Source organism: Panthera uncia, chromosome X (genome assembly GCF_023721935.1).
Source record: "Panthera uncia isolate 11264 chromosome X, Puncia_PCG_1.0, whole genome shotgun sequence".
In the NCBI taxonomy this organism is placed as follows: Eukaryota; Metazoa; Chordata; class Mammalia; order Carnivora; family Felidae; genus Panthera; species Panthera uncia.
In genome coordinates, this window is record NC_064817.1 from 25,616,906 (window position 1) to 25,638,838 (window position 21,933).

A 21,933-nucleotide genomic window follows, 5' to 3' on the forward strand; every position below is an offset into this window, starting at 1 on the left:
GCCAGCGGGTTGCAAAGCTTGGGCGACAGGTAAGAGGGGCTAGATCTTTCCAAAGAATGCTAGAAGCGCAGGCAAGGATGAGAACCAATCCCCCCGCAGAGAAAACCCTGGGGGTTAAAGGGGCTTCAGTGAGGCAAGAGGAAAGCAGAGTAAGGAAGATCAGATCATGCACTCCCTCTTTATGTCACCTTATTTTGTACGCATGTGTCTCCTTTGCAAACAGCTCACAGTGGAGTTCCGCAAGGAGCCGTGGGGAGGACCACATGGTTTCACTGCATTTCGAATTAATAGATTCCAGGAAGACGGACTAAGAAATACTTTCTTCAAGTATTTTTAAGCAGTACATGTTGTGGGGGGGGGGGGGGGTGGGTGGAAGCTTTTAAAAATATATATGTATTTACTTAAAAACTTTAGCGATGAACGTAAAGAACCTAGACAGAAGTCATGAGAAAAATCATGGGCTTTTTGTCATATAATGGCACTTCACAGAAGCCAGTCTTACGTTAACATTTCAAAATAAATTCGGGAGCACATTACTATCTAACAGCTACCGATTTTGCAACCGCCTCTTGGAGCTTTGGAGAGTTTTAGCTTACAACCTAAACAACCTAACAAAACAGAGAATCTAACAAAACAACAGTCTTTCCGTCGCATCTGTAAAGACACTAAAAGAAACCGGAAATTCACTTCATGTATTGGGCATATTATTGCTTCTAAGAAATGGTGAGGAACAGGTCTTTGCAACAACAAATGCATGGCCCAGTGGGTCTTCTGGGAAAGATCTCAAGAGCCTCTGACTCGGATGGGGTGGCAGGATCTTCTCTCTGTTGTTTGTTTTCTAGAATGCGCATTTTTAAAAATAGGAATGATTAAACTTTTAGAAATCCAAACGCCTGCGGAGTCAGCCAAAGGTACTTCTCGAAAAATTATGATCACAGCAAGTTCTGGAAACAACCTGCCCCACCTCGGCCCAAAGTAACAGAAAAAGAAACAAAGAGTCTTACTTTTGTCCTGTACACTCATTACAAAGATAAGAATACTAAGGCCCGTGCAAAAATAGATATGGGAAACTTTGTTTTTTTATATACCCTTCACCCCACCGCAGTGGGGGGGGCGGGCAGTCAGAGCAAAAGACTGAAAGAAAACTGTTATCAGGTCGTTCTTACTGAAAGACGCTTTTGCCAAACTGTTAATGTTGCGTAAAAATTTTCTGGAGACCTTCCAATGCTCAAATGCCTAATGACTGTCAGGCCGTCATTGTGAACATTTACAGTATTTCTTTATTACGCCTTGTTTTGTATTAGTGCAAAGGCCTGACAATTCTTCTCTTCACTACTTACAATTTTTTGAGTAGGTACACAGCCCCAAAAGTAAGAACGCACAAATATTCCTCACATTTGATGGGAGCTCACTCCAGGAAGCTGTTCTAGATCTGGTTAAGAATAATCTGAAATGTAGTCTCTTTTTTTTTTTTTTAACAAAGAACTTAGGCCTATGTCCTCCACCACTAAACATTTTTAGGTCTGGGGGCACCTGGGCGGCTCAGTGGGTTGAATGTCGGACTCAGGTCATGATCTCGCGGTTCGTGGGATCGAGCCCTGGCACCGGGATTCTGTCAGCATGGAGCCCACTTGGGATTCTATCTCTCTGTCTCTCTCTGCCCCTCCCCTGCTGGCTTGCATGTTCTCTCTCAGAGAGAAAGAAAGAAAGAAAGAAAAGAAAGAAAAGAAAAGAAAAGAAAAGAAAAGAAAGAAAGAAAAGAAAGAAAAGAAAAGAAAAGAAAAGAAAAGAAAGAAAGAAAGAGAGAAAGAAAGAAAGAAAAGAAAAAGAAAAGGAAAGAAAATTTAGGTCTGCTATTTTGCGAGAGGACACATTTAGAACCTAAAACACATGACGTGGTCTCCTTGTGTTCAAAGTCACCTGAGGAATCAGGGTACTGACACATAAATTCTACACACGTCTGTGTGCCGTGTCGGGGAGGGATGCGTGTGGCTACTGCTGCTTTTCTGTCATGGGTTCTCGCTGGCTCATCGATTACAGCTGCAGGGTCCCGATGGAACGGGGTAATGACGACGAAACTGTGTTTTTGCTAAATACCGAAGGAATAGAAGGTCATTTTTTGAGAATCACACACAAAACAACGAGAAGGGAAATCACCTCTCGCTCCACTAACGAGAGCTCGAACGTGAGCAGGCAAAGCAACTTTTTCAGCCCCTCCGAGATGGTTTTGGCTTCCAAGCGTATGCGGTCCAGACCACAGGTAGGGAGTGCTGGGAGACCGTCTGAATGCTTCTGGGGACAAGGGACATTAACAAACACATGTAGGACGGGCTGGTTGTGTGAACCCCTGTAGCTTCCACAGGGAGAATGTCTGCAGTTCAGGTAGAGCTTGGAGAAGCAGCATCTTGGTATTTTTCAACATGGGATCACAGACCACAGGTTCAGGTTCTATGAGGTGGCGGGCGGGGGAGGCTACACATCGTCTAAAACACTTAACACACCAAACCACACACCAGTTTCGCTTTCATGAGACCTTTCAGGAAATGGGCGCAGGTGAAGGCTTCCAACTATTTATTCCAACTCAAAATAGCAGCTTGGACCTAATGGGATACCTGGTGAGTAAAAAAGAGAAGACCATATATAAAAATTAAAAAGAGGGGCGCCTGGATGGCTCAGTTGGTTAAGCGACCGACTCTTCATTTCGGCTCACGTCACGGTCCCACAGTTCGTGAGTGTGAACCCCATGTCGGGCTCTGCAGCTGGCAGCGTAGAGCCTGCTTGAGATTCTCTCTCTCCCTCTCTCTCTGTGCTCCTCCCTCGCTTGTGCTGTCTCTGTCTCTCTCAAAATAAATAAACTTTAAAAGATAAATATTAAAAAGAAATAAAAGGTTTCTTTTCGGTATGTTATGCTCGTATTTCAACTTTGAAACCCTGTAATGGGTGGGTGAGGGCAGAAATAACGCCTCATCTGGTGGGTTATCTCAGGAATATAGACGTCTAACAAACAAAATCAATCATTCCATGGTGTCCGGAAAAACAGAGGAAGTTCCCACTGTTTAGGAACCAACCATACCGTCTGGAGAAATGCAATGGATTTGTTCCAGAGATACTATTAAAGTCACGGTCTATCCACAGGTAACAATGTCAATTTGTACATAATTGTACCAGGTGCATAGCAACCTACATGGACATATTTCACTGAGTTAACAAAATGAATGAATTCCGTAAAAATGCTAACAGAGGACCCTGAGCAAAACCCAGGGTAGCCTCAGAAAGCTGTGCAGCCCCAATAAACGGTTTCTCTGCACCTGATCTCACCACCCTGTGAAATATGGATGTTGATGCGGCGTATACAGTAGGCTCTCAACAAATGGAAGATGATATCGGATGAGTCACCATTGGGATAAAAGTTAGCCTAAGTAACATCTGATTGTAACAAAAAGACTGGCAATTTTCGTTCTGAAAGCTACAAAACAAATTGCAACACCAGTTCATTTCCAAGACAGTTGTTATTAGGAGAGCGGAGAACAGCATTTCAAAGGAGGTTGGAATTGACCATTTATGTAAAACGGCTGCATTTTATCGTCTGCAAATTATCTCAATGAAGTTGATTTCATCAAAGAAAAAGTTGGTAATACATGAGCTCTAAACTCCCCCTGCAACTGTAAAATTCCCTGATCTCCCAAAGTCAGGTGATTTGCCCACGGTCAGAAATCATGCCAAATTACCAGCTTTCAGTTTACCACCACATTTGAATTACTGAGAAAACCTCAGAAATACGATGATAAAAAGCGTATTTAATTTCTACTGAAGGTACAAACATCTATTCATTGATAGTTCATAATTAGCTTTTTATCAACCACGTTTGTGGTTTCTCATTACAGAGCAATTAAAAGTAAGCCAGTAGAGAATACAATGTAATGAAATGGAAATATGGCCATGGTACATTACCTTTAGGTGAAAAAAAAGCTGATTATAAAACAGAACCATCCATCCAACTTTGGTAAAAATGTATAAGCAGAAAGAAATTTAAAAAAAAAAATTTTTTTTTTTTTTTAACGTTTATTTTATTTTTGAGACAGAGAGAGACAGAGCATGAACGGGGGAGGGGCAGAGAGAGAGGGAGACACAGAATCGGAAACAGGCTCCGGGCTCTGAGCCATCAGCCCAGAGCCCGATGCGGGGCTCGAACTCACGGACCGTGAGATCGTGACCTGAGCCGAAGTCGGACGCCCAACCGACTGAGCCACCCAGGCGCCCCAGAAATTTTTTTTTAAGTAGACTTCATGCTCAGCGTGGAGCCCAACGTGGGGCTTGAACTCATGACCCTGGGATCAAGGCCTGAGCTGAGATCAAGAGTCAGATGCTCAACCGAATGAGCCACCCAGGCGCCCCACACAGAAAGACATTTGTGAAGACACCTACTAGATTATTAAATATTAGCTAACTTGAAGAGGTGGGTTATACATGATTTGTCTTCTCCTCTTTTTCGTTCATTAGCTTGTCTATATTTTTAAATTTCAAAATATATGAACAATGATTAATTCTATAATAATTTTTAAGTAAAAGTAAATGAAAATATTACAACTAGAAGTCACTGTGATTAGAGGGAAAACATTACAAGTGGGCTGAATCTATGTAAGCCCGAGGTTATAATCAGGAGGCCGACAGACGAATTCAAACTAGCTCTTGACTGACAGATTTCTAGGTTCTCCTGAAAAATCAGAAGTCCTGAGAGCACGGGGCTAGGACGGCCTGCTCCCCCAGCAAAGCCGCCGCGTACTTCAGATGAGGTCTCCCTTCTCTCATTTGCCGAAGGATAACCATTTAGGTTTTTCACCTGTGGTCTGAACAGCACAGCATTATAAGCCAGAAATATTCCGTAGGAGATGAAAATGCAGCCCTGGAAGATCAGCTGATCCCAGTATCTTTGAAATTTTTAAAGAGTGTGCTGTGAACATATGTGCATGTATACACACACCCTTCCTACACATACACACATGCTGCTAGACGAAAATGACATAGTATTAATTGAAATGTACTAAACATCTCTGGCCGGTAGAATTGTAAGTGACACCTTTTGTTTTTCATACTTTGTATTTGTACTGTTCAGATTTTCTAGAAGGAGCTAATTTCATTTATAATAAGAAAAAGTCTAGGAAACCAATTTCTTGGACTAATATCCCCTATGCAATTCCTGAATATCTCTAGAACTGCAGCTCATTAACCAACGAGAACCTACGACAGCAACTCAGCAATAGCTACACACACGTGCTCACCGTGCGCGAGCAGGTACAGGATGTGTCTCGTCACCCTGATTCCCATGGGCAGTGTCACCTAATTTCAAACCCAAAGAGTCCACCTTACGCATTTCGGTCTGTAAATATGTCCATTCACAAAGAAGCCGACTTAAAAAACTGGTCTAGTAGTGGAGAAGACATAACTGTTTTTTTAAAGTGAGAATCACGGGGGCACCTGGGTGGCTCAGTCGGGTGGGCGTCTGACTTCAGCTCAGGTCATGATCTCATGGTCTGTGAGTTCGAGCCCCGCGTCGGGCTCTGTGCTGACAGCTCAGAGCCTGGAGCCTGCTTCGGATTCTGTGTCTCTCTCTCTGCCCCTTCCCTGCTCATGCTGTGCCTCTCTCAATCTCCAAAATGAGTAAATGTTAAAAAAAATTTTTTTTGGAACAAAAAAAATAAAGTGGGAATCATTTATTTTTTTTTTTTTTTGCCTTTTTAAAATATAATTTCTTGTCAAGTTGGCTAACATACAGTGTATACAGTGTGCTCTTGGTTTGGGGGGTAGATTCTCGTAGTTCACCGCTTACATACAACACCCAGTGCTCATCCCAACAAGGGACCTCCTCGATGCCCATCACCCATCTTTAATTAAAAAAAAAAAAAAAAGAGGGGCGCCTGGGTGGCTCAGTCGGTTGAGCATATGACTCTAGGTCGTGATCTCATGGTTCTTGAGTTTAAGCCCAACGTCGGGCTCTGTGCTGACAGTGCGGAGCCTGCTTGGGTTTCTCTCTCTCTCTCTCTCTCTCTCTCTCTCTCTCTCTCCCTTGCTCTCTCTGCCCCTCCCCTGCTTGTGCTTTGTCGCTCTAAATAAATAAATAAATAAATAAATAAATAAAATCCTAGCAATCTACAAAAAACAACTCATCATTATGTGAGAGAAATCATTTCAGGTTATTCGCAAAAGATCTAAAACGGTATTGAGTGGACTTCCATCAAGCATTAAAAAGACTGACGTTTTCTTCTTATCTGGAGGCTGTGTGTCTGCTCAAAAAATTCCCAGGTTATGAGGGGGGGAAAATTATGAGGCTGTCACACAAACACAAAACACGGCACAGTAGAAAAATCATTTAGATGTTCACGCTGATGACCCGGCAGGCTTAGGACTTACAAGCACTGGAAAGACGGCAGAAAATTCCTAACGCTACATTCGTGGTTTGGCAAAAGCACTGTCTTGAGTTTCACAGGGAAGAAATCAATAGGAACAACTTGAAACTGTTTTCTTTCTCGGTGGGAAAAACAAGTGCCATAAATTGCAAGTACTTTTTTTCCCATCCTTTGAGGCAGCCAAGACAACCGCCGAGACCCTTTGGCCCTCTCAGGTATAGTGAATTTTCAGGAATCAATGACATTCTCAAACTTACTGTTAGAGAACCTCTGCGAGACGAGAAAGCTGTCAATTTTGGATACAAAGTCATCGTTTTCACCCTTTAAACAATCGAGCGATAGATCGAGACAACAAACGAGGGGCACAGGACAAACTACTTTATCCTACAAGTCACGCGTCAAGAAGCATGGCCACGTCCTTACCTAAAGACTGGTAGAGCTCTGTCATTTTGGGATGGTCCCAGCAAGTCGTTTGGGTCTCGTGGCTAAAACAGAAAATACAGAGAGAGACTTTAGAATGTCTAACGGGTAGCAAAGAAAAGGAAGGGGAGAACAAAGCACGGATTGCTTCTCCTTTATTCGGCATCGTTCCTTCAAAGCACTTCCTCTCAAAGTGAAAAGCAATGTGAACTTACTTCGGTAACCAGAGTGTGCTTCTTTCTGGCACCCACAAGTCGGTTGTGCTTCTGTTTTAACGAAATACAACGCCTCTGTTAGGTAATCAATAAACGAAACCCAGGATTTCTTCACCTGTCCAACGGAGAACATTCAGAAAGGGCACGGACAAGTGGTACTCCACCCGGTCAAAGAGAGACTGGATATCGGTTCAATAAATAAACTGCCTCACTTCTCATTTGCTTTTACCGCCCTTGACATTTTTCTATCGCTCCTTCTTCTACCTAAGCAGGTCTCATACCCACGACGACTGCATTTCATTCCGGCCTAAGGTACAGCCGCTGCCCGACTAACGTCCGCTTCCCTTTCCTCTCCGCGTCACTTTTCAACAGTCTTGTTTTACTCAGCCCTCTACACAGCACTCCACAGTTCTCTTCCATTTCTGAAGTTTCGCTAAGTGTGATTGCCAGCTATCAGGTCCTGGCCACCGAAAGAACAAAACACCTTTGTTCCTAATTCAATTACAAGAATAAATCCGGGAGAGATAACTACATATACTTTTCCTTACTCCGGCCCATCTACATAAATCGCCATAGCATCGTATTTCCAGTTTTCGGGGATTGCGTGACAGGCTTTGATATGGTAAAATGCAGCCCTGAACATAGATATTTCTTTTTTTTTTTTTTTTTTTTTTAAATTTTTTTTTTCCAACATTTTTTATTTATTTTTGGGACAGAGAGAGACAGAGCATGAACGGGGGAGGGGCAGAGAGAGAGGGAGACACAGAGTCGGAAACAGGCTCCAGGCTCCGAGCCATCAGCCCAGAGCCTGACGCGGGGCTCGAACTCACGGACCGCGAGATCGTGACCTGGCTGAAGTCGGACGCTTAACCGACTGCGCCACCCAGGCGCCCCGCTGAACATAGATATTTCAAGAGTCATGTGCCTGGCCTGTGCGTAATCTTTGGGGGGAAGGGTGGGGATGGAGAGAAGAGCACTGGCTTCCATGTGGACACTTCAAGGCCAACAGAGAGTACAGAGGTCTCACAAGGAAAGAGGAGTTTGGGGAGGCAGCAAATGTCAAGTGACCTCAGCAGAGATTTTAAATCTGAGGACTGGATTCTGGCTGGGGGCCCTACTAACCGGACAGTTTGGGGCAAGCCTGCTCACTTCGGAGCGTCAGTGGATTAGGTGACCAGCGCGTTCTGGTGCTCAGTGCATCGCTGCTCTTGTTACTACGTGGCCCCCAAATTAACACCCACTAAAAGTCGACTTTTTATTAGTTGAGGACACTTTAGGTGCGGATCCACCTGCAGTAAGACTGCCAGATCCTTTGTAGAGAACAAAAACCACTCAATGTGAATTACCTCTTTTTTTTTTTTTTTTTTCTTTTTAAGAAGTTAAAAGAAGGGGCGCCTGGGCGGCTCAGTCGGTTAAGCATCCGACTTCGGCTCAGGTCATGATCTCGCGGTTTGTGAGTTCAAGCCCCGCGTCGGGCTCTGTGCTGATAGCTCAGAGCCTGGAGCCGGCTTCGGATTCTGTGTCTCCCTCTCTCTCTGCCCCTCCCATGTTCACGCTCTCTCTGTCTCTCAAAAATAAATAAACATTAAAAAAAAAAAAAGTTAAAAGGAGAAGTATCTATTGTGGTCTGCGAAAATACAATAAAAAATGTCACAAAGCATGTGGAAATTTCCCAAACTGTCCACCTTCAAAGACCCCCCCCCCCCCCCCCCCCACCCCCCGATATTCACCATCCAGCGACTGGACAGTGAGGGCTACCGAAAGAAAGTTACAAGACAATGTTCGCTCGCAAAGGGCCGGTTCAGTCTCTCCCAAACGCGCTCACTTCTGGCTTATTCTTCCACAGAGATGATTCTCATGTGAGGACCACAAGAGGGGCTTCTGAGCGGAGGGAAGGTATCGGAGTGACGTCCAAGTCTTAAAGAACAAGGAGAGCAGAAGACGCACGCAGTCCAGGCTCAGGGGCTTTGAGGAAGCCCCACCACCAAGCCGGTTTTGGATCTGGAGAAGAGGTGGGCGGAACTGGTATTTTATATGCACAGCACAAGGAGGCTGCAGCTTGCAGCTTCACGGAAAAAGCGTTGCTTCTTCTCGGTGTTTTTTAGCTCGGAAAGCGATGGTGTACCAATTCTGTACAGAAGCGCCCAGCAAAGAAAGACCACCCTGCATTCAGGCCTCCATCATTTCCAAAGGCCGTGCACACTGGGAGCGCCAGGGAGGGAGGAAGGGACAAGACGGGGAAAGCACGCGTGTCCACACTTATAGGCCCTTCATACACACAATGCATGATAATAAAGTCCCATCTCCACGGTGTGTGGGAGGACTGTAGCATCCTCAATAGATGGGCAGAAAAACGTCTGTTTGAGCTGATAAGCCTGACCAGACCAGCACTCTGAAAGGCCACCATCTGTAAGGGACGCCAAGTCGGAAGAACACAGTAACTTGTACCAAATGCAATTCCAAAAGAAAAGAGAAACTTGCATACAAGCGACCGGAGAATCCCACAGAGAGTGAATGCAAGCTTCGCGTACCTCCCTCTCTCCATAATAAACCTCATAACTGGTGATAAACTGACATTTTTACCTTTTGAAGGAATTTATTCCAGTGGCTCAAAATCAGGGGAAGGATTCTAAAAACTCTGCTTTAATCCACACCAGTCCTTAGCTAAACCACGACTTCCTTTGCTGGAAGATAGAAGAAATTCCAAGCCCCTCCTTCTAGCCCCACTCCATGGATTGCTAGATACCAGGCCCTCCCAGGTCCTCATTTGCTCGCTTACCTGTGATTCTGGGGGACTTGAATAATCCACATAAATGAACTCACACAAATCCAAAAGCCAATCTTCTTTTACCTTCTTCCTAACACGCAACCCTTTTCTTTTTAAGCGATGCCAAGTAACCAGAAAACAGATTTGTATGTCACCTGTAGGATTTCGGTTGCACGTCGATTACAAACCAGAACGAAGCAGAAGTGAACACAAGTGGGAAGAAGAAAAGAATAAAGGGTGTGACTAATCCTCCAAAAGAGAAAAATAATCTTCTAATCAGTTCATGCTAAAAAAACGACTGGCCACACAGCTAAAACGACTTCCGATTCTTTGGTAACTGTTAAGTTGAACCAAATACTCGCTTCACTGGATGTGGGTGTTTTCAGGGTGTGGCGAATTCAGAGCCCTAGTGAGACACATTTAACCCCCAGAAGAGAAAGAAAACATGAATATGGACAGTGTGAAATGGTATGCACAAAGTCGTGGAACTCCTATCCCTACCCTCTCTTACAGGACAAACCCATTTTTTGTATGTGATCAGCACAGATTTTACAGCTATATTTATTACTCTGCGTCTAAGTTCAAAAACAGGAGACGATTCTCACCAACTCCATGAAAAGCAGCTCAGATCTACCTGGAATATACAGAAAATATAGAAAAAGATACTGTGCTGGGGAGGTAGTCGTGGAAGTGTGGGTGGTGCCTTTTTTGGTAACTGCTTTTTTTTTTTTTTTTTTTTTTTTTGCGTGTCACTTTTCACATCTGAAACACGCTCCGCATGTACCATGCCGAACCAAAAGGGACTTGGAAACCTGTTCACAAGTTAATGGGTCCATCTTTGTTCAGTCTTCTGAGAATAATGACGTTTGACACAGATCAAAATTCTGCATGCCCATTAACACAGACACTAGATTCCTAAATCATCCTTAAAACGCTCTTGAAATCTCTAAAAAGTGTTCTTACTGATTTTAGCCCTGCTGGTTCCAAAGCCTGGCATCAGAGAGGCCTCTCTAAACAGCCTTTAAACTCTGATTTCCCCTTTTAAAATGTGTACAAACTACAAGAATCTCTCTTTTCTCTTTTATTTGAGGCCATGATACGAAGCCGATGCAAATTAAAATACAAAATCACTCGATGTGACAAAAGAGCCCGGCAACACCTACTGTCAATAACAAGAAATTAAAGCATTACTCTACTGAGCACTGGGCTGACCTAATTTCCCACCATACAATTTAAATTTTCTCTCACCTTCTTTAGTTTCATGTAGTGTGCAAGGTTATTATAACGGCCTCAGAGCTGTTCCTGCTGTCGGTGCTGGAATAATCAGACTTAGTGGAATTGCCTTTTTAGTTTCTTAAAAACAAACATTAAACACTTATAAAAAGTAACACATTTTTACTCCTCTCGCTGGGGAAATGGCAGTTGCCTAATTAAAATAAGATTTCTTCTGCCACCACTGTTATTGGGTACTGAAAATATTCCAAACAGTTGCCGTTTAAAAAAAAAAAATCTCTTTCCAATACTTCCCTGGGGGGGGGGGGAACTAATCGCCATGCAGCGGTATAAAAAGGTACCGTTCTCTTGCGATTTGCAGAGGATTACAGTTCGGCTTTCATATATAATCTGGAGCTCATTGATCCACACACACAAAATCATTTCCCTTTAATCTGGGGATCAGACTCCTTTTCTAGAGGAACCTTGGCATTTCCATGCTGAATGTTGAACTTGGCTTGCATTGCTGGCAGGGCGGGAATGGGAAAATGTATTTAAAAGTTTCTGCTACCGTGGGGAGGGGGCTTAGGGGGCTGGGGGTCCACCTAAGCATCAGAAATCCTATTCTAGTCCCCCTTTCTTGTTCCCTGGGATACTTAACATTTTATTCTGTTTGGCTCAAGCCAGGCCAAAGATGATTGCCTCGGTGACTGTGCCAGCTGTTACTTGTCATCCCTCTATTTGCTTTTTGGGCTTAAATCCCACCCACCCTCAACTTTGGCCAGACCAATTTCACTTCGGGGTCGTGTCCAATCCAAGATCAAACAACGCTGACTGAAACCAATTCCGCGGTGATCAAGGGTCAGAGACCTTTCACGTAACCGTGTTGTTCCATTTGCTCCTCTAGCTTCTCCAAGAGCAACTGTATCCTGCAAAGAGGGGATGTGGCACAAGGAAATAAAAAATCTAGTCAAGAGAGAAAGATGGGGGGGGGGTGGTGATGAGCATAGGTGACAGGGATAAGGAAGGAGGGACACCAAGAGGAGCTTTTTGGCCAAGGAAGAACGTACATTTCACTGAAAAGACTCTGGTTCCCCACTTAAGTCAGACGCACTTTTTAAAAATGACGTTAAAGCATTTCATAATTAATATTGTGCCTCCCTCGGGCAACCGAACCCTTTCCATTTAAGCTTCAAACTTAACTTCCAATTTAACGGAGATAAACAAAGTGTCCTGCCCTTTTCGTCGCCACGATCAGATCAGGAATGACAAACTTTGCTTAAAGACGAGCACAGACTCTACCTGGAGAAACACGAGCGAAGGACACCCAGAAAAGACTGCACGCCCAACCCCGGAGGGCAAAACAGAAAACAATAACAAAAATCCCTTGATCCTCTCTCTATGTCAAATCCTTGGCTTCTGGGCTTTAATTGCTTTTTCTTTCTTTCCCGGTTTCTGCAAGACTTGGGGCATAGAACGAACACAGTAGAAAAGCCAACAAGGGGAACGTCAGTTGGAATCCTCGGAAGAAATCAGGCAGAAAGTTGACCTTTTGGCACTTGCAGTGCAATGGAAGGTAAAGCCTCGCGCGCCCCTTCCCTCCGCGAGGTCGAGAGACGGTTTAGGAACAGCCTGTCTGGCTCACGTCCACACAGCCCGGAAAGGAGCAAAAAGCTCCCGCGGCCCCAATCCCCGCCTGGGGAACGCGCTGTCCCCTCTGGGTACGACGAGAAATCAGCTTTTTTCTCGCCGAGCCTATCCCAAAGCCAGAGCAAGGGGGCTCCCCCGCAAACCCGGCGCCGAGGAGGACGCCGCGGGGACGCACCTGCAGCGGCGCAGCAAGGACCCGCGGGGTAGGTTCCCCGACGCCCGGCCGCCCGGCGCCCGGAGTCCAGCCGCCGCGCTCGTCCAAGTTTTGGCCGCCTGGGTCTGCCCCCTGCTCGTGCCACAAGTGCACGGATTGCGGCGATCTGAGGAGGCCGTATTGCACTTACCCTTTGAGCTGCTCCCTCATGGCTGCAAGGGCTCGGCGGTCGAGGGAAGGCGCGAGCGGAGGAGTGAGCTTCCCAGAGCCGCCGGGCTCCCCGAGAGTCGAGCGCCGCCGCCGCCCAGGCTCGCAGCTGAAAGCACTGCGGAGGAGCCGGCGCGGGCAGGCGGGCGGGCGGGCGGGCGGGCGGGCGCGGAGGGGGGGCTGCAGGCAGACGGGGCGGGGCCGGGCCGGGCTCCGCCCCCACCTAGCGACCTGGGAACCCGGGCTCCGGGAGACCCCGCAGCGGGGGCTCAGCCTCCCAAAAAGGAAAGAAAAAGAAAAGACAGACGGAGGAAGGGATTTAAGGTAGTCCCAGGAACCTGAAAACCACACACCGCCCTGCCGGCACCGCCTTAAAACCTCCAGCAAGACTACTTGTTGCCTAAATAAATGACCTAGGTGCAAATGACCTCATTGCAGATAATTAAGTGTGTGGGCTCAGAGTTTTCCTTTCAGAGCATGAGAGGGAAAAATCCCAAGCATAGTTCTCTCCCCCCACCGCTTTCCCTCAGTCGCAGATTAAAGTGGTAGGGCTGTAAGGACATGGAATTCAGGCTATGCTCAGCCTGGGCTAAACGGGCTTCTCAGGAAGCAGCATTCATTCGTATTTGTGACACAGCTGTAGTGCTCAAAGTGTACCAGTATCAGCATCGCCTGGGAACTTTTGAGAAAGAGGAATTCCTGGGTCCCAGCCCAGACCTACTGAAGTTGAAACAGCACCTTGAAGTTTGAGAACCACTGGTATAGACTCTAAAGAAAACACCACCACCAACGGCGTGCACAGTTCGGTCTTTTAGTAGCGTTTTAGAGAAATCTCAAAGGAAACCATCTCCAATGGAACATTTTATTTGAAAAGTCGCAGGGCCCGGGCAGTTCAAGTATTTCTAATCTTAGTGTTTGCCATATGACAATACAGGTTAACTGTTCAAAATTATTTCAAGGCTGGAAATACTCTGAAAGGAAGAAAGCCTTCATTAGCACATCAAGTTTTTGCATCCTTCACAAAGTACCTTCCATTAGCATCCATCCAAAGAGTGTTTTCTGACAAACTCCCTTTGGTTTCATTGTCCCTCTTTGTCCATTTATTTTGTTGGCCTATTTTTCTTTTTATCTTCTTTCAACGACTGCCTTTTCACTCTCTCTGGCTGATTCATTCCACTTCAGTTTACAGTTTAAAATGAGTCCCCCTTTTTCATTTTAAATATCCTTTTTTGGCTCAACATTTCCCTTTGCCCCCCCCCCCCCCATACAGTGTTGGAGTTGAAGGGGCTGGGCTGTAGATGTCAATCCCCCTTTACGGTTTGCTACAGCATGACAAAAGAGGCAAAAAATAAAGTACGTGAACAAAAGGGAAAGGGGATGCCAAGTGTCTTCGTTACCCTTGACCAACCAAATAAAAATGTAACCGTTATCATTAAACACATGCATGTAGGTATGATTTCAAAGCAAATATAGCACTTCTGCTGGCCTCATAAATTGAGACTTAGTAATGCCGTCCTTTGGCCCTTTTGAGCCAGGGAGTGGTGGAGGCAGCTTCTCTTATGGTCTGAGGGGGGCACACTAGGATTCCCTTTGGGCAAGGTTGTCCCTGGGTCTAACTGCTGATTCTAGGTCTGCCCCTATCGTTGGGGGAGAAGGGATTAGTATTCTGTGAGGAGAAAGTTGTGGCCTTTGCTATTAATCAGTGACTAACCTCGGTGTCAACGTGGCAAATCACTTAAATACTGTTTATGTTTATTTCACTGAAAAGAGAGACGTCTCACAGCATGGGCATTTGTACATATCAGAAATCAATGAGCTAAAGGTTTGCAACACCTGTGCTTTGTCATGCTCCTTTCATCTCCTCCTCCTTCTTCTTCCTCTTCCTCTTCCTCCTCCCCCCTCCTCCTCCGCTTCCTCTTCCCCTCCTTCTCTTCTTCTTCTCCTTCTTCTTCTTCTCCTTCGTTTTACACTTTTAAATTACCCACTGAAGATTCCGGAGTGCTGATACGTTTCGCTAAAATATAAATCCTCAAGTCCATTTTCTCACTGTTCAGCTAGAAAACTACTAGGAACAATTCGTTGGAAAAAAAAAGAATGGAAAATAAGAAATCACTATTCAGATTTTTTTTTTTTCTTAAATTTGACAGATGGCAATCCTCAAAAATACATCTTTAAGTTCTTTTTTAGACTGGAGTTATAGGCACTTGAAGACTTGTTCCCAAATCTTGATGTTATTTTAGAAATTAAATACTGAAAGTATTATTAAGAAATGACACGGGCATCACAGTAACTGCTTTATTGTCAGCTTCGCTTAGATTATGAATTTCGCTTATTAGGAAAAGGCATTGAGAAAAGAACAGAATTTATATATCTTCATGTCATATGTAAATTCTACAATGATGCCATGTATGAAAATAAATTGTTTATAGTAGCTATTATTATGATTACTGTTTTGACGTGAATCAGAGACAGGAAAGGAACATGGGGCTCGGCCACCAGAAAAAACAAGTTGAAACTCTGACTCCGGAATTTACCATGAGCTACTACTCATCCCAGATACCATGGCGAGAACGCGACGGCGCGAGGTCTGGAAGAGGGGGTTTGGCTCCAAGGCCTCTACTATGCTGCCATGGGGAGATGAGGCCTCTTTTATTGTGGGGGATGATCTGTATATTTTTCTTTGGTGCTCATGAGCGATCTCACTGCTGTCTGACAGGAGAGGAGAGTAGGTTTGCTACAAAAAGGGCTAAGCAATGAACGAGATGGAATGAGGTCCAGGAAGGCACCCCAGGTAATTCTTCCATACCCAAAACTCCAATCTTTGAACCACTTCAATGTTGCATGTACTTAGAAAAATGAAGGCCTCTCTGATCTAAAGGACTAACCCCTCATTCTCCCCTCCACCTCTATCCTCTGCCCTTCTCCACTCTGCTCTGTGCCCCAGGGGGTTGGACCTCTGGGGATGACATCAATCAGGCTCTCTCTCCCTTTGGCTTCCTTTTGCTTTCAGCCAACGGGAGGCCATGAGAGGAAAGGCCTACAGCTGGAGATAAGGGGCAGAAGGAGAGAGATGTTTGCGTATTTACTCCCCAGGCTCCCTCCTGTTGGCCTTGCACCTGGAAGTGTCTAAGTTCCTTTCCCCCTCCCGCCACAAGTCTAGCTGGGCAGTCATTTCTACAGCAACGGCACCTTCCAGGTTCTCCCTTTGCCCTTGTTCTTTCCCCTACGCTGCTCAGGCTTTTGTAAATAACCTTTCCAGCATGCTCTTTTCAAGTACCACTTTCAAATGTACCATCCATTTCTCCCAGGATCCTGACCAAACAGGGACCCATCCAGTCAAAGCCACCCTCTGGCTCGCTAGACTGGATGCTGAGTGGGGACTTCCGAGGGAGGAGTGAGTTAACTCCACCTTTTGGAGCTGAAGATGACTAGGTTCATTCACTGAACAGCTATTTCTAGAAGCCTCCTCTGTAGGCCCAAAAGGAGCGTCTGGTCAACTGGGCGTAAAGGCAAATCAGCACTTATAAATGGTGATAATGGCAGGTGTGAAGGTAAAGAGGCCACAAACAGCTTTTTCTTTTCAAGAGCTTCAGTGGTCTATTTGATCTTTGGGAGAGAATGTCAAGATAGAGATTCAGCAGGCGTGCAAATTGAGCAGGACCTAGTGTGACGATCCAGAGTTTGACCTATATCCTGAAAGGTCTGTATTTAAGCACGGGTGTGGTTCTGTCCTATCTGCCTTTTAGCAAAATCACTCGGGAAATGGAGTGAGGGCTGGATCGGAGGAGTCTGGAATTAGGAGACCAGATACAAGCTGACGGCAATATGACAGGGCTCTGAACAACGGTAGTGGCCGAGAGTGGAGAAACGATAAAATAAGGTTTCGTTTTTTTTTTTACGTTTATTTATTTTTGAGACAGAGAGAGACAGAGCATGAACGGGGGAGGGTCAGAGAGAGAGGGAGATACAGAATCAGAAACAGGCTCCAGGCTCTGAGCTGTCAGCACAGAGCCTGATGCGGGGCTCGAACTCACGGACCGAGAGATCATGACCTGAGCCGAAGTCGGACGCCCAACTGACTGAGCCACCCAGGCGCCCCTAAAATAAGGTTTAAAACTACAGGAGTCGTGGGGCGCCTGGGTGGCTCAGTCGCTTAAGCATCCGACTCTTGTTTTCCGCTCAGGTCCTGAGCTCAAGGTTCTAGGTTCAAGGTTAAATAAATAAACTTAAAAAAAACCCAGGAGTCACGACTGATTGGATGCATGAGTGGAAAAGAGAGAAGATCTACCAGGACCACGGACCTCCATCTTGGCCACCCCTCCACCTCGCCAGCCGGCCACTCTGATCTAATTGACCTTGAGCACTGGGATTTTTAAGGCTCCCCAGGTGATTCTTATAGGCAGCCAAGGTTGAGTCACGGTTCTAGGGGTGAATCCCGAGACTGCATGAGTAATTTTCACCAAGCCAGGAATGTCGGCGGGGGGGGGGGGCAGGTTCAGAACAGAAGAGGGTCAGAGAGAGAGGAGGAATTCAGTCTTAAGCACGATGAGTCTGAGGAGGCCGTGTGACGCAAAAGGCAGTTGGACCTCTGAGTCTGGAGCTCACAGGGACGACGTTTGGATTGGAGCCAAGGACCGGAAATGTCAGTGCTGTAGGGTCACAGGTTTGGACGAGCCCAGGTCGTGGAGGGTGTTTAGGGCCTAGGCCAGAGGCCAAGCCGCTCCTATCTTGCACAAACACGTCCTTGTCCTCCTGGGCTGCTGGAGATTCAGTGCTAGTCAGGTTTTACCGTTATAAAATGAGGAGCAGAAAGGGAAAGGGTAAAGAGACGGAATGGGGGGCGGCACTACCCGCTAGGGTCCAGCTTCCTGTAGCTCCGAGAGTCTCTACCTGCATCGCGTTCTGTTCCCTAGCCAATGTTGAGTATAACCTGCCTCGTTTTCTAAAACTCATTTGGCATATAGGCACTACTTCCGTCAAGCATAATACATGTTTTACAGTAAAATCCCAACATCTGCCTACGTAGCAAACACGTAAGGATTCCACGTTGCTCTTTGCCCAGGACGAGTCTTAGCCACGAGCGGTGAATCGGACGTCCAATAAAGGCTCGTGATGATGGTGAGTCCTTGCTAGTGAGGGCAAACAGCACGGCGGACTAATTAAAATATGTACAACAATCTCTTTAGATCAGCCTGAAACCAGCGTCTTCTGGATATAAGAATATCCAGTCAGTACACATCAACCAGTAAATGAAGAGCCCTCTGCATTCAGACACAGAGTTACTTCGCACTCACACAAAAGCCTATTCTTCCAGGCCCTTCCCCTGCAGGGAGGCAGGGTAAGCCAGGCTGAGGAAAGTTCTCTGGCCCAGCTGCCACCTAGACCGGAGATTTCACCAAACAGGTTCCACATCAAGTGGAACTCAGCTTCCCTCTCATGTAGTTTTCTCTTAATAAGATTTTTTCAAAGCTCCCACGGAGCCACCTATCTCAAACCGAACATCTAAAGAGATGTGAAGTTTAGCATCTTCACAAAAATAAAGCCACACTTCATTAACCTCACAGGCCAGCGGCTGCTTCCCCGGAAAGAATTCGGTATCAGCCGGCCGGCTACAGCGCTACCCCGCGGATAGAAAGCACACCGCCACCTGCTAAAAATGGGTAACCGGTTAAGGTGGTTCAAGAACACTGACGACAGCACTCCCGGTCTACCTTAACAACGGCTCAGAGCTGGATCTGTCTGTCTGCCTTTTCCCCAACGACTGTGGCAAAGAGCAGGAATTTCAAAACTAGGCAGAAATTCTGACAGTCTGCATAATCTGCCTTCCTCTTCAGCTACAAATAAGGCTTTGTTTTCGATTAGACTCACAGCAGGTGAAAACCCCAATTAGTGAATTCATTCTGGGGCCTCTTTCTACCTTCCTCCCACACATCACAGTAAAAAACTTAATAATAATAATAATAAGGAACTCTCAGTCTTTTTCCAAATCACAAGTAAATTAACCCTTGGATCTACCCAATCAAGCCCTTTAACAACGTAAAGATTTTTACAGGAAAATAGGGGTGGGGGGGGGGTTTGAAAGAATTGTCCTTCTCGACTTCATAATGGGGCTTACAGAAAATTCTATTCTGCTAGGTCTTATTGTTTTCTTCAAATCCATAAATACTCAGATTTTCTGATCTAGAAATTGCAGTTTTTCTTTCTACCTGAAAACTCACAAAGCCAATATTATCTAAAGAATGATTAATGGACAGTCTGCTCCAAGAGAGAATGATTTTAAAGTTATGCTCTTATTCTGGTGTATTCGAGGGGAGAGAAAATATTAAATTTTAGTTTTCATAGTATGCTTTGGCCTTAGGAAGTGCACCAAGTCTATATTTCATACTTTGTAAATATTTATTTGTCACAGGAAATTCATAATTGGACAAGGATACAGGTTTGGTTTGAGCATTCAAAAAAAAAAATCAAGACAGCTTTAGTTCTTAGAGTGATTTACTTACACTTTGTCAATTGCTTCTCTGGAAATAATTCACAACCCAGTTTTATTTATGAGCATATGATTAAAAAAGAGCAGCTTTGTCTTTTTTAATTGTTTTAGTCCTGTCACTTTTCTTGAAACAAGTCGTAGGACTTATTATCCACAAGAAAACACTGCACATATATCAAATAGTAATGCAGCTTTTAGAAGTACTCATCTGTTACTGTCAGAGGTTCATTTCATTTCGAGGCTTTTTAATTAAAATGCAAAATTCTACATACATGCCTGCCTAAATGACTCCTTTCTCAAATACTCGAATTTCATAAAAAATGTTAAATGCTAATGTAACCCTTTTTCATACTTATGACTTGCTTCTTGAGATTTGGGGGAAAAAAAAGTAAACAGAGGAATTACCAGTCAATTAAGCGAACAAAGAAGTCATCCTAAGTTGAAACAGATAAGGAAAATTTAATATTCAAATGCTACCGAATGAAGACACCAGGGTTTTTTCCTTCCCTTTGAGATGAATATCTACCAGAATCAAAAGCAGCTTCTTAATCGGCAGCAAGCGTAGGTGTATATTCTAGCAGAGGCGTTAAGACGAGCAAGGCACAGCTCTGGACCAATTCTGCCCCTCAGAGGCCGGTCACTTACCCCCTCTGGAGCTCTGTTGACTCCTGTCGCCAATTCAGATACTACTGCACGGGGCCACAGTGTGGGTCAAATGACATAATGACTATGAAAACGATTTGAAGGCTGGGGAATGCAATGTTAATGCAACGTCGCTTGTGCTGCAGTCACAATTCCTTAAAAGAAAACCCAGTATGTCCAGGAATACTGTCGGGAATACAGCACAAACTAAATTCTGCACAGACACTTTCACTTGCCATTTTGAGACTGCTGTCATGAGGGGAAAGGAGAGGTCTAAGAGTTTGTCTCTCCTTTTCGGAAATTTGCAAAAGGAGTCTTCCCTTCTTTTTTTTCTTTTAACGTTTATTTATTTTTCAGACAGAGAGAGACACAGCATGAACGGGGGAGGGGCAGAGAGAGAGGGAAACACAGAATCGGAAGCAGGCTCCAGGCTCTGAGCCGTCAGCCCAGAGCCCGACGCGGGGCTCGAACCCGCGGACCGCGAGATCGTGACCTGAGCCGAAGTCGGCCGCTTAACCGACTGAGCCACCCAGGCGCCTCAGGAATCGTCCCTTCTGATTTTACCTTTAAGAAGGAAGCAGGTGGGTCAAATAAGATTTTCTTTTCTTTTTTTTTTTTTTTTTTTTTGTGAGATAAATCAGCAACCACAAGCCTGAGGTAGGAATGAAATTAGCACCCTTTGGCTCTCATGCTTTGGGGCTGAGGTTAAAATATCAGTAGTATTCCCACATGTTAAAAGGTGGATTCTCATTCATATTGTCAGAGAGCAGAACCCTGAAGTGGTGAGAGAGGCAGGAGATATTGGATTTGTCGGAAATAGTGGGAGAGAAAGATCCCCTGCACCCTGATGGACAAGCCCTGTTAGTGACAGGCCTTCAACAGACAGGATGTGATAGGAATTCCCCACGGACAGGAATCCATAAAGGGAGAAACGGAGGTTAAAACCAATTTAACCAATTAATGATTTACCAAGGGCTGAATCTTGTACTCCAGCACTGGTTTATTTTTGTCAAGGCATTTTTTTTTTTTTTTTGGACGATAAAAGGAAAATATGAACGCAAGGAATTGTAATTAATTCACAGATCTCCAATAATTTTTTTTTCATGTGCTGTACCTAGAATAAGTTTATCGCATATTCCCCTATATTAATTTCTTTGGATGACTGCGGTCATGAGGTACTTATTGGGCACTGACATACGTCTTCGCTTATCAGTTAAACTGTTTTCACCGCTCTTCACTATTAGTAAATCCTAGAAAATGTTGGGAAGATGGACACGGAAATAGTTTATTCTTTTATTCTTTTTTTATTTTGTTTTATTCTTTTAGAGAGAGTGTGTGTGTGCACACGCAAGCGAGGGAGAGGGGCAAAGGGAGGGAGGGGGAGAGAGAGAGAGAGAATGAATCCCAAGCAGGCTCCATGATCACTGTGGAGCCCAGATCTGAGGCTCCATCCCATGACTCTGGGATCATGGGAGCCATAAAACCGAGAGTCAGGTCAACAGACTGAGCCACCCAGGTGCTCCTGGAAATAGTTTAAAATTTCAACATTGTACCCCGGTTCCAAGAGGAGCACCCAAATATGGCCTAGACTTTAAGGAGCTTAGAATCTAGTGGGGGGGGGTGGTGGGGAGGAGGAGATAGACTCATGTGAGGAAACACAGTAACAGGTAGATGGTAAGTATAGAAACAGCCGTAAAAAAAGGAAGCAAAAGGGAAAAGCGGTTTGACCTGTTGGGATTAACAAACACACATTCCAATTAAGAGCTAACTCGACT

The 21,933-nt window shown here is 45.1% G+C and overlaps 1 protein-coding gene across 5 annotated transcripts in view; it reads right to left on the bottom strand.

The window, feature by feature from the left end:
* Positions 1 to 21,933, bottom strand: part of DMD (dystrophin) — a 1,998,908-nt gene that overhangs the window by 133,935 nt on the left and 1,843,040 nt on the right. For 3 of the 5 annotated variants that reach the window (XM_049644566.1, XM_049644563.1, XM_049644565.1), the window contains exons 1-2: positions 13,013 to 13,171; positions 6,828 to 6,889 (exon numbers count right to left, since the gene is read on the bottom strand). In XM_049644566.1, the coding sequence (XP_049500523.1) occupies positions 6,828 to 6,889; positions 13,013 to 13,032 (82 nt within the window). In that variant the 5' untranslated portion in view covers positions 13,033 to 13,171. Of the gene's footprint in view, positions 1 to 6,827; positions 6,890 to 13,012; positions 13,172 to 21,933 lie in introns of those variants that run through there. The other 2 variants (XM_049644564.1, XM_049644567.1) reach the window with 2 other exon arrangements.